Source organism: Centropristis striata, chromosome 14 (genome assembly GCF_030273125.1).
Source record: "Centropristis striata isolate RG_2023a ecotype Rhode Island chromosome 14, C.striata_1.0, whole genome shotgun sequence".
NCBI classification, from domain to species: Eukaryota; Metazoa; Chordata; class Actinopteri; order Perciformes; family Serranidae; genus Centropristis; species Centropristis striata.
The window spans coordinates 37,047,359-37,061,046 of NC_081530.1; the positions used below are offsets into that span (position 1 = coordinate 37,047,359).

Consider the following 13,688-nt stretch of genomic DNA (forward strand, 5'->3'; position numbering starts at 1 on the left):
AAAGAGAAACAGATGAAATGTGAACCTTTAATCTTTAGTGCAGTTTAACAGTTTAACAGTTTTTAACTTTACAGACTCAAAGGAAAACTAACAGCAAACAACTGGAATCATGCAGAAAAACAACAGTTACACAACAAATAAACACAATAATCATAATAACAATAACAACCATCGTCATATTAATAATAACAACAATAATAATAAATATACACAGTCACTCTGAGATCTGAGAACCATAAAAACTGAAACAAAGATCATAAATACAGTCAGGAGGATCAAAACCTAAATACTTAATAATCAGAAGGTTTAATAAGTCTAGAGAGGTGGAACCTCCTGGTTCTGATGGTTCTTGGGACCTTTAAAGTGTTGCACCTGCCCTGGAGGTGGGGGGGAACATTTAAAGTGTTGCACCTGACCAGGACACGGGGGGGAACCTTCGGTTTGTTCTGTCAGGACACATATATTAGTCGTACCAAGGAGCAGGAAATCCTCCTGCGGGGAGGAGGGGAGCGTTTTAATGGACGGACCGGGGAAGTTTTTATAATCGTACCAACATCAGTGACATCACTCCCCTCGAGCTCCGATTGGTCCGTTCATCTCTGACATCACTGGGAGCTACCTTTTTACTCAGCTAACATGCTAACAGGCTAAAATGCTAACAGGAAGGGCTGAACGATCAATCGATCAATCCTATAATCAGTTTTATATCAATAATATATCTTTACACGTTTATAGAGTTTAAAGAGTTAGCAATTTGCTAGCTGTAGTCAAGTCAAAGAGTTAGCATTGTGCTAGCTGTAGTCAAGTCAAAGAGTTAGCATTCTGCTTGCTGTAGTCAAGTCAAAACATTAGCATTCTGCTAGCTATGGTCCAGTCAAAGAGTTAGCATTCTGCTAGCTGTAGTCGAGTCAACGAGTTAGCATTCTGCTAGCTGTAGTCCAGTCAAAGAGTTAGCATTCTGCTAGCTGTAGTCAAGTCAAAGAGTTAGCATTCTGCTAGCTGTAGTCCAGTCAAAGAGTTAGCATTCTGCTAGCTGTAGTCCAATCAAAGTGTTAGCATTCTGCTAGCAGTAGTCCAATCAAAGAGTTAGCATTCTGCTAGCTGTGGTCAAGTCAAAGAGTTAGCATTCTGCTAGCTGTTGTCCAGTCAAAGAGTTAGCATTCTGCTAGCTGTAGTCCAGCTGTTAGCCCAACAGGTTAGCCTGTAGCCCTGTAGTATGAGCCTTAGTTAGGACATTAGCCTGCTAGCCGTTAGCTGTTACCTGCTATCCGTTAGCCTGTTAGCAGAGCAGCAGCAGCTCGTCGTCGCTGCTCTCCGTCTTGCCCGTGGCGTCCAGACAGACGTCGGGGATCGCCGCCGTGTGGACGATGCCGCAGTGTTCACAGGGGCCGTCCCGCCCTCCTCCACACCCGTTCCCACGGTGATGGCGGGGGGCGTGGCCTGTGGTGGCGGGGGGGCGGGGCTCCAGCAGCGGCTGCCGGTAGTCAGCGCTGGACGAGGAGGAGGAGTCTGAGTCGGAGACCGGGATCAGGAGCTCCACGTCTTCTTCTTCTTCTCTGTTTCCTCCTCGCTGCTCGGCAGTGGCGGCGTTGGCCCCGCCCCTTCCCGTCTCCAGCTGCCGCAGCGGGCTGTGATTGGTCCAGGCCGGGTCCTGCTGGTTCTGGCTGGTCCTGGTCAGGTTCCTGGTGAGCCGGGTAAGGTTCTGGGCCAGTCGCTGCAGGGCGGAGGGGGGCGGAGCTTGGGGCTCGCCGTGGCGCTCTGGATCTGGACTGGAGGTTACCACGGCAACGGGGCTAGAAGGGGGAGGGGCTTCTCTGGGCCGGGCCCGACCCGGGGGCGGGGGGGTCACGGATGTGGAGGACGTCGTCATGGATACCACGGCCTCCACGGCAGCAGAGGGCGGGGTTTTCTGGGGGAGAGGGGCGACGGGTCCGCCCACGGCGCCCACGCCACCGCGCTCACGGCCGCGCTCCACCTCCGTGTCCGTGTCGTCCGAGTCCGGAGACAGCAGGTCTGAACCGGAGCTCCCGGTGCTCGCGGTGCCGGCGCTGTCCTCCAGGTCGGCGGAGACCAGCGCCAAAGAACCCGACCGCCGCGACCGCGAAAAGGTGAAGAGACGGCGCCACAGGTTGCCATGGCGACCGGAGGAGGGCAGTCTCAGTGAGGTGAAGCCAAGCTGGGAGCGCACCGCCAGGCGCAGGTTCTCCAGGACGGACGCCTGAGGACAGGAAACACGTTTTATTAATCACGCCCACTACGCCACAGTGGCCACGCCCACTACGCCACAGTGGCCACGCCCACTTCCCCCCGAGCTGGAACCCACCTGACTCCCGGAGCACACAGGGAAGTCCTCCACCGGCGGAATCAGACCCTGCGCAATCAGCTGACCGTAGGAGGGCGGGGCTTCCCTCCGCAGTAGCTCCGCCTCCACTCTGGACAGCTGGGTCTCAAACGACCTGCAACGACCAATCAAACGGCTCAAATCACATCTCACAACAACCAAACATTCTGCTAGCTGTAGTCCAGTCAAAGAGTTAGCATTCTGCTAGCTGTAGTCCAGTCAAAGAGCTAGCATTCTGCTAGCTGTAGTCCAGTCAAAGAGTTAGCATTCTGCTAGCTGTAGTCCAGTCAAAGAGTTAGCATTCTGCTAGCTGTAGTCCAGTCAAAGAGTTAGCATTCTGCTAGCTGTAGTCTAGTCAAAGAGTAAGCATTCTGCTAGCTGTAGTCCAGTCAAAGAGTTAGCATTCTGCTAGCTGTAGTCTAGTCAAAGAGTAAGCATTCTGCTAGCTGTAGTCCAGCTGTTAGCCCAACAGGTTAGCCTGTAGCACTTAAGTATGACCCTCAGTTAGGACATTAGCCTGTTAGCTGCTCCCTGCCAGCTGCCTGCGTTCGAACATGCGTAGAGAGTAGAGCTGCTAGCTGCTACCTGTTAGCTGCTACCTGTTAGCCATTAGCCGTTACCTGCGTTCGAACATGCGCAGAGAGTAGAGCTGCGAGCTGCTACCTGTTAGCTGCTACCTGTTAGCTGCTACCTGTTAGCCGTTACCTGCGTTCGAACATGCGTAGAGAGTAGAGCTGCGAGCTGCTACCTGTTAGCTGCTACCTGTTAGCTGTTAGCCGTTACCTGCGTTCGAACATGCGCAGAGAGTAGAGCTGCGAGCTGCTACCTGTTAGCTGCTACCTGTTAGCTGCTACCTGTTAGCCGTTACCTGCGTTCGAACATGCGTAGAGAGTAGAGCTGCGAGCTGCTACCTGTTAGCTGCTACCTGTTAGCCGTTAGCCGTTACCTGCGTTCGAACATGCGCAGCGAGTAGAGTTTGCAGGTGCAGCCGAGGGCGATGACCAGCAGGAGGCCACAGATCAGGGAGCCGATGACGGCGGCGGTGATGACTCTGGTGGGGACGATGACCGGGCAGCTCTCCTCGTCGCTGCCGTCGCCGCAGTCATCCTGCGCGTCGCAAACCCACGACTCAAACACGCAGCGGTTATTCTGCAGGAGGTCAAAGGTCACATGTTATTATTATTGACGATTCTACATAAAAACATCAGGAGGGCAGGGCCTGACGGAGATCCGTGTATCTGATCAAAGTTGTGTGCCGGTTCTAAAACATGAAGGAATCAAGGTTATTATAGTTAACGAAAACTATCAAAATAACAAAAACTAGAACTGAAGAAAACATTTTCGTTAACTGAAATAAAAATAAAAACGAGAGTTTTTAAAAAACGATAAGTAACTGAAACTGTATTTTGTGGTTCCAAAACGAACTAAAACTAACTAAAATTATAGTGAAAATGTCCTTAGTTTTGGTCTTTGTCAACTTTTTTCATCCGTAAACCTTTTTGGTTGATATGAAATCTATTTCATCTATCTGGTTTTATGACTTAATAAACTTATTGGGGCTGAGATGGATCAGACAAAGGAAATAAAGGAAACATTTATTGTGACCTTATTGAATCTGGACCCAACAAATACCCCATTACACAACAACTACAACTAATAAAAACTAAACTAAAACTAATAAAAACTAAACTACAACTAATAAAAACTAAACTACAACTAATAAAAACTAAACAACAACTAATAAAAACTAAACTACAACTAATAAAAACTAAACTAAAACTAATAAAAACTAAACTACAACTAATAAAAACTAAACTACAACTAATAAAAACTAAACTACAACTAATAAAAACTAAACTAAAACTAATAAAAACTAAACAACAACTAATAAAAACTAAACTACAACTAATAAAAACTAAACTAAAACTAATAAAAACTAAACTACAACTAATAAAAATCTAAACTACAACTAATAAAAACTAAACAACTAATAAAAACTAAACTACAACTAATAAAAACTAAACTACAACTAATAAAAACTAAACTAAAACTAATAAAAACTAAACTAAACTAATAAAAACTAAACTAAAACTAATAAAAACTAAACTACAACTAATAAAAACTAAACTAAAACTAATAAAAACTAAACTACAACCAATAAAAACTAAACTAAAACTAATAAAAACTAAACTAAAACTAATAAAAACTAAACTACAACTAATAAACACTAAACTACAACTAATAAAAACTAAACTAAAACTAATAAAAACTAAACTAAAACTAATAAAAACTAAACTACAACTAATAAAAACTAAACTAAAACTAATAAAAACTAAACTACAACTAATAAAAACTAAACTACAACTAATAAAAACTAAACTACAACTAATAAACACTAAACTACAACTAATAAAAACTAAACTACAACTAATAAAAACTAAACTAAAACTAATAAAAACTAAACTAAAACTAATAAAAACTAAACTACAACTAATAAAAACTAAACTACAACTAATAAAAACTAAACTACAACTAATAAAAACTGAACTAAAACTAATAAAAACTGAAATAAAACTAATGAAAAATGCTGAACGGGGTTCTAATGCTGATTGTGGTTATTTGTGGTAAATAAAGTTCCAGAAGGAAGGAGAACCAGAAGTTTATTTTCTTTCAGGGTTCTGGTACCTTGCAGTGGAAGTTCCCGGGCTGGCAGAAGAAGCAGTTCTTCTCGTCAGAACCGTTGGGGCAGCGGTTCTGGTAGTTACAGCGGTCCGATCGAGGATAACATGCTCCGTTTCTAGAACAGGGGAACTCGTCCTCCTGACACGAAGAACAGTTCAACTCATCTCGACCGTTGGGACAATGCCAGAACCCGTCACAGCGCTGCTGCTCCGTGTAGCAGCCCCAGTTCCCCCCACACGGAACCTCCCACGGCAGGCAGAACCCGTCCACCTGCAGAACAGAGACACGTTAGAACCGTCCACCTGCAGAACAGAGACACGTTAGACAGAACTGTCCACCTGCAGAACACAGACAGAACCCGTCCACCTGCAGAACAGAGACACGTTAGAACCGTCCACCTGCAGAACAGAGACACGTTAGACAGAACTGTCCACCTGCAGAACACAGAGACAGAACCCGTCCACCTGCAGAACAGAGACACGTTAGACAGAACTGTCCACCTGCAGAACACAGAGACAGAACCCGTCCACCTGCAGAACAGAGACACGTTAGAACCGTCCACCTGCAGAACAGAGACACGTTAGACAGAACTGTCCACCTGCAGAACACAGAGACAGAACCCGTCCACCTGCAGAACAGAGACACGTTAGAACCGTCCACCTGTTGAACACAAAGACAGAACCGTCGACCTGTAAAACACAAAGACAGAACCGTCCACCTGTAGAACAGAGACACGTTAGACAGAACCGTCCACCTGCAGAACACAGAGACAGAACCGTCCACCTGTTGAACAAAATGACCAAAAAATGAAGTAAATTGACAAAAAAAAAGGCACAAATTGACCAAAAAAGTTGCAAAATTACCAAAAAAAGAAGTAAAAAAACATCCACCTGTTGAACACAGAGACAGAACCGTCCACCTGTTGAACACAGAGACAGAACCGTCCACCTGTTGAACACAGAGACAGAACCGTCCACCTGTTGAACACAGAGACAGAACCGTCCACCTGTTGAACACAGAGACAGAACCGTCCACCTGTTGAACACAGAGACAGAACCGTCCACCTGTTGAACACAGAACCGTCCTCAGGTAACTCACCTGGTAGGTGACGTTGAAGCCTCTGGCGGCGTTGATCTTGTCGGCGTAGAAGTGAACTCGGAGCTGACCGGAGGATGAAACCACGGCGACCGGCGCTCTGGAGTCGAAGGCGGTCAGAACCCTGAGGAGACGGCGAGGGTTCTCCTCCAGACCGTCGTACACCTTCACATAGTCGCCGTAACCGGTTCCGTCGAGTTTAAAGTCGGTGAACCTCAGGATGACCTGCGGGGGAGGAGGAGAACGTTAGGAGGAGCTGGAGGAGGTCGGGGTCAGAGGTCGGGGTCAGAGGTCGGGGTCAGAGGTCGGGGTCAGAGGTCGGGGTCAGAGGTCGGGGTCAGAGGTCAGAGGTTACCTTCCGGTGGTCGCCCGTGTCGATCAGCCAGGTGCAGTTGCTCCCCGGCGGGTAGAAGTCGGGGTAGTTCGGAGAACTAAAAGAACCGTAGAAGTTCCTCAACCACTCTCCACAAGTGGGAACATCACAGTCGATCTCATCCCCGAGATCCTGAGAAAAACACACACAGGATAAACTGGGAGGACTGGGTAGACTGGTTACTGGGTAGACTGGTTACTGGGTAGACTGGTTATTGGTTCAGACTGGTTACTGGTTCAGCCTGGTTACTGGTTCAGCCTGATTACTGGTTCAGCCTGGTTACTGGTTCAGCCTGATTACTGGTTCAGCCTGGTTACTGGTTCAGACTGGTTACTGGTTCAGACTGGTTACTTGGTAGACTGGTTACTGGTTCAGACTGGTTACTGGGTAGACTGGTTATTGGTTCAGACTGGTTACTGGTTCAGCCTGATTACTGGTTCAGCCTGGTTACTGGTTCAGCCTGGTTACTGGTTCAGACTGGTTACTGGGTAGACTGGTTACTGGTTCAGACTGGTTACTGGTTCAGCCTGGTTACTGGTTCAGCCTGATTACTGGTTCAGCCTGGTTACTGGTTCAGACTGGTTACTGGTTCAGCCTGGTTACTGGTTCAGCCTGATTACTGGTTCAGCCTGGTTACTGGTTCAGACTGGTTACTGGTTCAGACTGGTTACTTGGTAGACTGGTTACTGGTTCAGACTGGTTACTGAGTAGACTGGTTATTGGTTCAGACTGGTTACTGGTTCAGCCTGATTACTGGTTCAGCCTGGTTACTGGTTCAGCCTGGTTACTGGTTCAGACTGGTTACTGGGTAGACTGGTTACTGGTTCAGACTGGTTACTGGGTGGACTGGGAACTGGTTCAGACTGGTACTGGGAGGACTGGTTACTGGTTCAGACTGGTTGCTGGGTGGACTGGTTACTGGGAGGACTGGGTGGACTGGTTACTGGGAGGACTGTTTACTGGGAGGACTGGGTGGACTGGTTACTGGGCGGACTGGTTACTGGGAGGACTGGGTGGACTGGTTATTGGTTCAGCCCGGTTACTGGTTCAGACTGGTTACTGGTTCAGCCTGGTTACTGGTTCAGCCTGGTTAGTGGGTGGACTGGGAACTGGTTCAGACTGGTACTGGGAGGACTGGTTACTGGTTCAGACTGGTTGCTGGGTGGACTGGTTACTGGGTGGACTGGTTACTGGGAGGACAGTTTACTGGGAGGACTGGGTGGACTGGTTACTGGGCGGACTGGTTACTGGGAGGACTGGATGGACTGGTTATTGGTTCAGCCCGGTTACTGGTTCAGACTGGTTACTGGTTCAGACTGGTTACTGGTTCAGACTGGTTATTGGTTCAGCCCGGTTACTGGTTCAGCCTGGTTACTGGTTCAGACTGGTTACTGGTTCAGCCTGGTTACTGGTTCAGACTGGTTACTGGTTCAGACTGGTTACTGGTTCAGACTGGTTATTGGTTCAGCCCGGTTACTGGTTCAGACTGGTTATTGGTTCAGCCCGGTTACTGGTTCAGCCTGGTTACTGGTTCAGACTGGTTACTGGTTCAGACTGGTTACTGGTTCAGACTGGTTACCTGGCAGTCGATGCTGCCGTCGCAGCGCAGGCTGTGGGGCAGGCAGGTGTAGATGCGGGTGTAGCGGGACAGGCAGGGGAACTGGTTCAGGCTGCAGGGCTGGAAGGAGAACGGCGACTCGACGCACAGCTCCTCGTCCGAGTTGTCGCCGCACTCGTCCATCGAGTTACAGCGCCACCAGTCCGGGACGCACTTCCCATTGGAGCAGTGGAACTGGTCCACGTCGCAGCTGGACGCCTCAGGTTTCCCTACAGCAACAGGACGGGAATGATTGTTCATTAGAAACTTTAAAAAAAAAAAAGCGACTGGAGACAAATCCAACAACTTTTTCGCCTCCGACTCGTTAAAAAGAGTAAGAACAAGTCGAAGCGGCACAGTACAGTGTGTATGTGCTAACAGGCTAACAGTTAGCTCTGTAGCAGTACAGTGTGTATGTGCTAACAGGCTAACAGTTAGCTCTGTAGCAGTACAGTGTGTATGTGCTAACAGGCTAACAGTTAGCTCTGTAGCAGTACAGTGTGTATGTGCTAACAGGCTAACAGTTAGCTCTGTAGCAGTACAGTGTGTATGTGCTAACAGGCTAACAGTTAGCTCTGTAGCAGTACAGTGTGTATGTGCTAACAGGCTAACAGTTAGCTCTGTAGCAGTACAGTGTGTATGTGCTAACAGGCTAACAGTTAGCTCTGTAGCAGTACAGTGTGTATGTGCTAACAGGCTAACAGTTAGCTCTGTAGCAGTACAGTGTGTATGTGCTAACAGGCTAACAGTTAGCTCTGTAGCAGTACAGTGTGTATGTGCTAACAGGCTAACAGTTAGCTCTGTAGCAGTACAGTGTGTATGTGCTAACAGGCTAACAGTTAGCTCTGTAGCAGTACAGTGTGTATGTGCTAACAGGCTAACAGTTAGCTCTGTAGCAGTACAGTGTGTATGTGCTAACAGGCTAACAGTTAGCTCTGTAGCAGTACAGTGTGTATGTGCTAACAGTTAGCTCTGTAGCAGTACAGTGTGTATGTGCTAACAGGCTAACAGTTAGCTCTGTAGCAGTACGGTGTGTACGTGCTAACAGGCTAACAGTTAGCTCTGTAGCAGTACAGTGTGTATGTGCTAACAGGCTAACAGTTAGCTCTGTAGCAGTACAGTGTGTATGTGCTAACAGGCTAACAGTTAGCTCTGTAGCAGTACGGTGTGTACGTGCTAACAGGCTAACAGTTAGCTCTGTAGCAGTACAGTGTGTATGTGCTAACAGGCTAACAGTTAGCTCTGTAGCAGTACAGTGTGTGCGTGCTAACAGGCTAACAGTTAGCTCTGTAGCAGTAAAACAGAGAGTATCATTGTGGCGTCGTGGTGCAGCCTCCTCACCGCTGATGTAGGACAGTCTGAAGCCTTTCCCCGTCAGACTGTCGTCAGAGTGGAAGTGGATCCACACGTGGTCCTGGGAGGAGATGTACGGCGGCGGCAGCGACGAGCCACAAACCCTCAACCCGTCCAGACTCCTGTAGCTGCTGATGGACATCCAGTCTGAGGAGCAACGATGGGAACCCTGCAGGTCGAAGTCCTGGAAACTAGAACAAGAACCCACTGGTTACACTGACTGGACCATCTGCAGACGGGTTCTGAACCCTGGACCTCTCACTACTTTATTCTCACAATTTTCTTACAAAATTAGACACTAAATGACCAAAAAGACAAAAAAAAAAAAAATTTAAAATGACCAAACATTACACAAAATTACTAAAAAATATACAGAAATTGACCAAAAAAAAAAGTCACTAAATTACCAAAAAAAGATACAAAAATGAACAGTAAAATATGCTAAATGACCAAAAAAAGCTTTAAAATGACCAAAAAATACAGAAATTGACCCCAAAAAATGCACTAAATTACAAGAAAAAGATACAAAATGACAAATAAAACATTAAATGACCAAAAATTGCAAATTACAAAAAAAGACAGAAATTGACTAAAAAATTTTACCAAAAAAAAGTAACTTTAAAGTCACTTTTATAAAGACAAATTTATCCCCAGAATTTCAGAAATTCTCAGTCATTTTTGGTCTTTTTTAAAGCTTTTTTTTTTGTCTTTTTAGTCATTCAGTGTGACCTCTCTGCAGACTGGTCCTGACTGGTCCTGACTGGTTCTGACTGGTCCTGACTGGTCCTGACTGGTCCTGATTGGTCCTGACTGGTCCTGACTGGTCCTGACTGGTACTGACTGGTACTGACTGGTCCTGATTGGTCCTGATTGGTCCTGACTGGTCCTGACTGGTTCTGATTGGTCCTGACTGGTCCTGACTGGTCCTGACTGGTCCTGACTGGTTCTGATTGGTCCTGACTGGTCCTGACTGGTTCTGATTGGTCCTGACTGGTCCTGACTGGTACTGATTGGTCCTGATTGGTCCTGACTGGTCCTGACTGGTCCTGATTGGTCCTGACTGGTCCTGACTGGTCCTGACTGGTTCTGATTGGTCCTGACTGGTCCTGACTGGTCCTGACTGGTTCTGATTGGTCCTGACTGGTCCTGACTGGTACTGATTGGTCCTGATTGGTCCTGACTGGTCCTGACTGGTCCTGATTGGTCCTGACTGGTCCTGACTGGTCCTGACTGGTCCTGACTGGTTCTGATTGGTCCTGACTGGTCCTGACTGGTTCTGACTGGTCCTGACTGGTCCTGATTGGTCCTGACTGGTCCTGACTGGTTCTGATTGGTCCTGACTGGTTCTGACTGGTCCTGATTGGTCCTGACTGGTCCTGACTGGTTCTGACTGGTCCTGACTGGTTCTGATTGGTCCTGACTGGTCCTGACTGGTTCTGACTGGTCCTGACTGGTTCTGATTGGTCCTGACTGGTTCTGACTGGTCCTGACTGGTCCTGACTGGTTGTGACTGGTTCTGACTGGTCCTGACTGGTCCTGACTGGTTCTGGTACCTGATGGTGATGGTGTCTCCGGGTCGAGCTCTGATGTTCCAGCTACAGTTCAGTCTGGACGGGTACTGGAACGGCCAGCCGGGACTCGTGATGACGCCGCTGGACGCCCGCAGCAGCTCGGCCACCTCGCCGCAGGCTGAGGACGGAGAGAGACGGTTAGCTCGCTGTGACATCATCACCGCTGTGACATCATCGTGGTCGTAAACTCACCGTTAGAGATCCCCGACACGTAGACGTTGTCGTTCCTCTGAGACGCAGCAATGCACCCTGGGAAATACGGACGCAGGAAGTTTACATTTAGTCATTTATTCAATTATCAGACGCTTTTATTAAGAGACTTATAGAAAAACAGAACCAACCAAGTTATCGAACAATAAGAGGTGTTAGTGCAGCAGTAAGGTCTAGAGAGGTTCTCTAAGGAGTAGAGTTGTGGTGTGGTTCTAGGAGAGAAGCTCCTCTCTGAAGGTCTTCAGGAGGTTCTAAAGGCTCTGGTAGGAACTGGTAGTGGTTCCACCAACGGGGAACAACAAACACAAAGAGATTGTCTTGGACCAACGGGGGGCAGAGCCAGATGTGTAGATAGAGAATAGCAGGTCCAGTACTGAACCCTGGGGAACCCCGGCACTGAACCCTGGGGAACCCCGGCACTGAACCCTGGGGAACCCTGGCACTGAACCCTGGGGAACCCCGGCACTGAACCCTGGGGAACCCCGGCACTGAACCCTGGGGAACCCTGGCACTGAACCCTGGGGAACCCCGGCACTGAACCCTGGGGAACCCTGGCACTGAACCCTGGGGAACCCTGGCACTGAACCCTGGGGAACCCCGGCACTGAACCCTGGGGAACCCTGGCACTGAACCCTGGGGAACCCTGGCACTGAACCCTGGGGAACCCCGGCACTGAACCCTGGGGAACCCCGGCACTGAACCCTGGGGAACCCCGGCACTGAACCCTGGGGAACCCCGGCACTGAACCCTGGGGAACCCTGGCACTGAACCCTGGGGAACCCCGGCACTGAACCCTGGGGAACCCCGGCACTGAACCCTGGGGAACCCCGGCACTGAACCCTGGGGAACCCCGGCACTGAACCCTGGGGAACCCCGGCACTGAACCCTGGGGAACCCCGACACTGAACCCTGGGGAACCCCGGCACTGAACCCTGGGGAACCCCGGCACTGAACCCTGAATGAGTTTGTGTGAATATTTTCCACCTGGAGCATTATTAATAAGGATATAAATAATAATAATATGGGACGGGACTCACCTGGAGCATTATTAATAAGGATATAAATAATAATAATAAGAGACTCACCTGAGAGCATTATTAATAAAGATATAAATAATAATAATATGGGAGGAGACTCACCTGGAGCAGTATTAATAAAGATATAAATAATAATAATATGGGACCAGACTCACCTGGAGCAGTATTAATAAAGATATAAATAATAATAATATGGGAGGAGACTCACCTGAGAGCATTATTAATAAGGATATAAATAATAATAATATGGGACTCACCTGGAGCAGTATTAATAAAGATATAAATAATAATAATATGGGAGGAGACTCACCTGGAGCATTATTAATAAAGATATAAATAATAATAATATGGGACCAGACTCACCTGGAGCAGTATTAATAAAGATATAAATAATAATAATATGGGAGGAGACTCACCTGGAGCAGTATTAATAAAGATATAAATAATAATAAGAGACTCACCTGAGAGCAGCAGCACCTGGACGGCAGCCAGTCTGAGCGCCATGATGAAGAGGAGGAGGAGGATGAAGTCAGAGAACAGCTGGAGCAGCTGGAGGCTTCATGTCAATCACTCTACAGTCTCCTGTTAGCCTAGCATGAGCTAACACACATTAACAGCTGTCCTACAGGCTAACTAGCTATGCTAACAGCTAGCTCTCTCTCATCTCCAGACAAAGAGCCGTTAGCTCTCCGGCTAGCAGCTAGCGTTAGCTCCGGCTAGCCGTTAGCTCAGAGGAACATCTGTCCGCCTCTGAACACGACGAACACACATAATACCGTAAAGAACCCGGGACGGACGTGTTGTTAAAACAACAACAACAACAACAGCTGCAGCAGGAGCAGCTAGCTCCGAGCTAACAGATAGCAGCTAACACTAACAACAGGGCGACTAGCGGGACATGCTAACGGAGCTAGCGGTGAGCTAGCCCTCCTCCACAGCCAGGACACAGGGCCGGGTTAATCTGACCCGGGTTAGTGAGAGCTGACCCGGGTTAATCTGACCCGGGTTAGTGAGAGCCGAGGCGGGTTAATATCGGAACCAGGAGCAGGTTATAATCCTGTTAGCCTGTTAGCTGCTAGCTTCAGGTCGAGCAGGAGAACAACAGTCCGCAGCAGACGGCAGGCCCCGCCTCCCAGTGACGTCAGACACCAGGCCCCGCCCTCCCCGTGACGTCACTAACCCTCGATACAAAACCAGTTAAAAACATTTTTTTTTATTTTTTTCTATTTTTGTCAGAATTCTTTTATCTAAAGCAGAAAGTGTCTCTGTTTATCTCCTGCTCTATCATTATTATTATTGTTATTATTATTATTATTATTATTATTATTATTATTATTATTATTATTGTTATTATTATTATTATTATTACTGGTATATCCTGCTCTATCATTATTATTATTATTGTTATTATCTATTATTATTATTATTA

The 13,688-nt window shown here is 47.6% G+C and overlaps 1 protein-coding gene across 1 annotated transcript; it reads right to left on the minus strand.

Moving 5' to 3' along the window:
* Positions 1–13: 13 nt before the first annotated feature.
* On the minus strand, positions 14–13,418 carry lrp12 (low density lipoprotein receptor-related protein 12). Its single transcript, XM_059350273.1, has 11 exons — positions 12,721–13,418; positions 11,205–11,261; positions 10,995–11,130; positions 9,430–9,632; positions 8,071–8,318; positions 6,474–6,623; positions 6,122–6,343; positions 5,027–5,293; positions 3,288–3,490; positions 2,324–2,456; positions 14–2,218 (listed from the first exon to the last, which is right to left on the minus strand). The coding sequence occupies exons 1-11, from the start codon at positions 12,761–12,763 to the stop codon at positions 1,280–1,282; spliced, it is 2,601 nt and encodes an 866-aa protein (XP_059206256.1). The 5' UTR covers positions 12,764–13,418; the 3' UTR covers positions 14–1,279.
* Positions 13,419–13,688: the final 270 nt, after the last annotated feature.

Excerpts from the sequence above, each read along its gene's own strand:
- lrp12 (XM_059350273.1), bottom strand. The coding sequence starts at position 12,763 with ATGGCGCTCAGACTGGCTGCCGTCCAGGTGCTGCTGCTCTCAG. Across the intron at positions 6,344-6,473 it reads ACACGGGCGACCACCGGAAG|GTCATCCTGAGGTTCACCGA; the intron begins GTAACCTCTGAC and ends CCTCCCCCGCAG. Across the intron at positions 2,219-2,323 it reads CTGTGTGCTCCGGGAGTCAG|GCGTCCGTCCTGGAGAACCT; the intron begins GTGGGTTCCAGC and ends TCCTGTCCTCAG.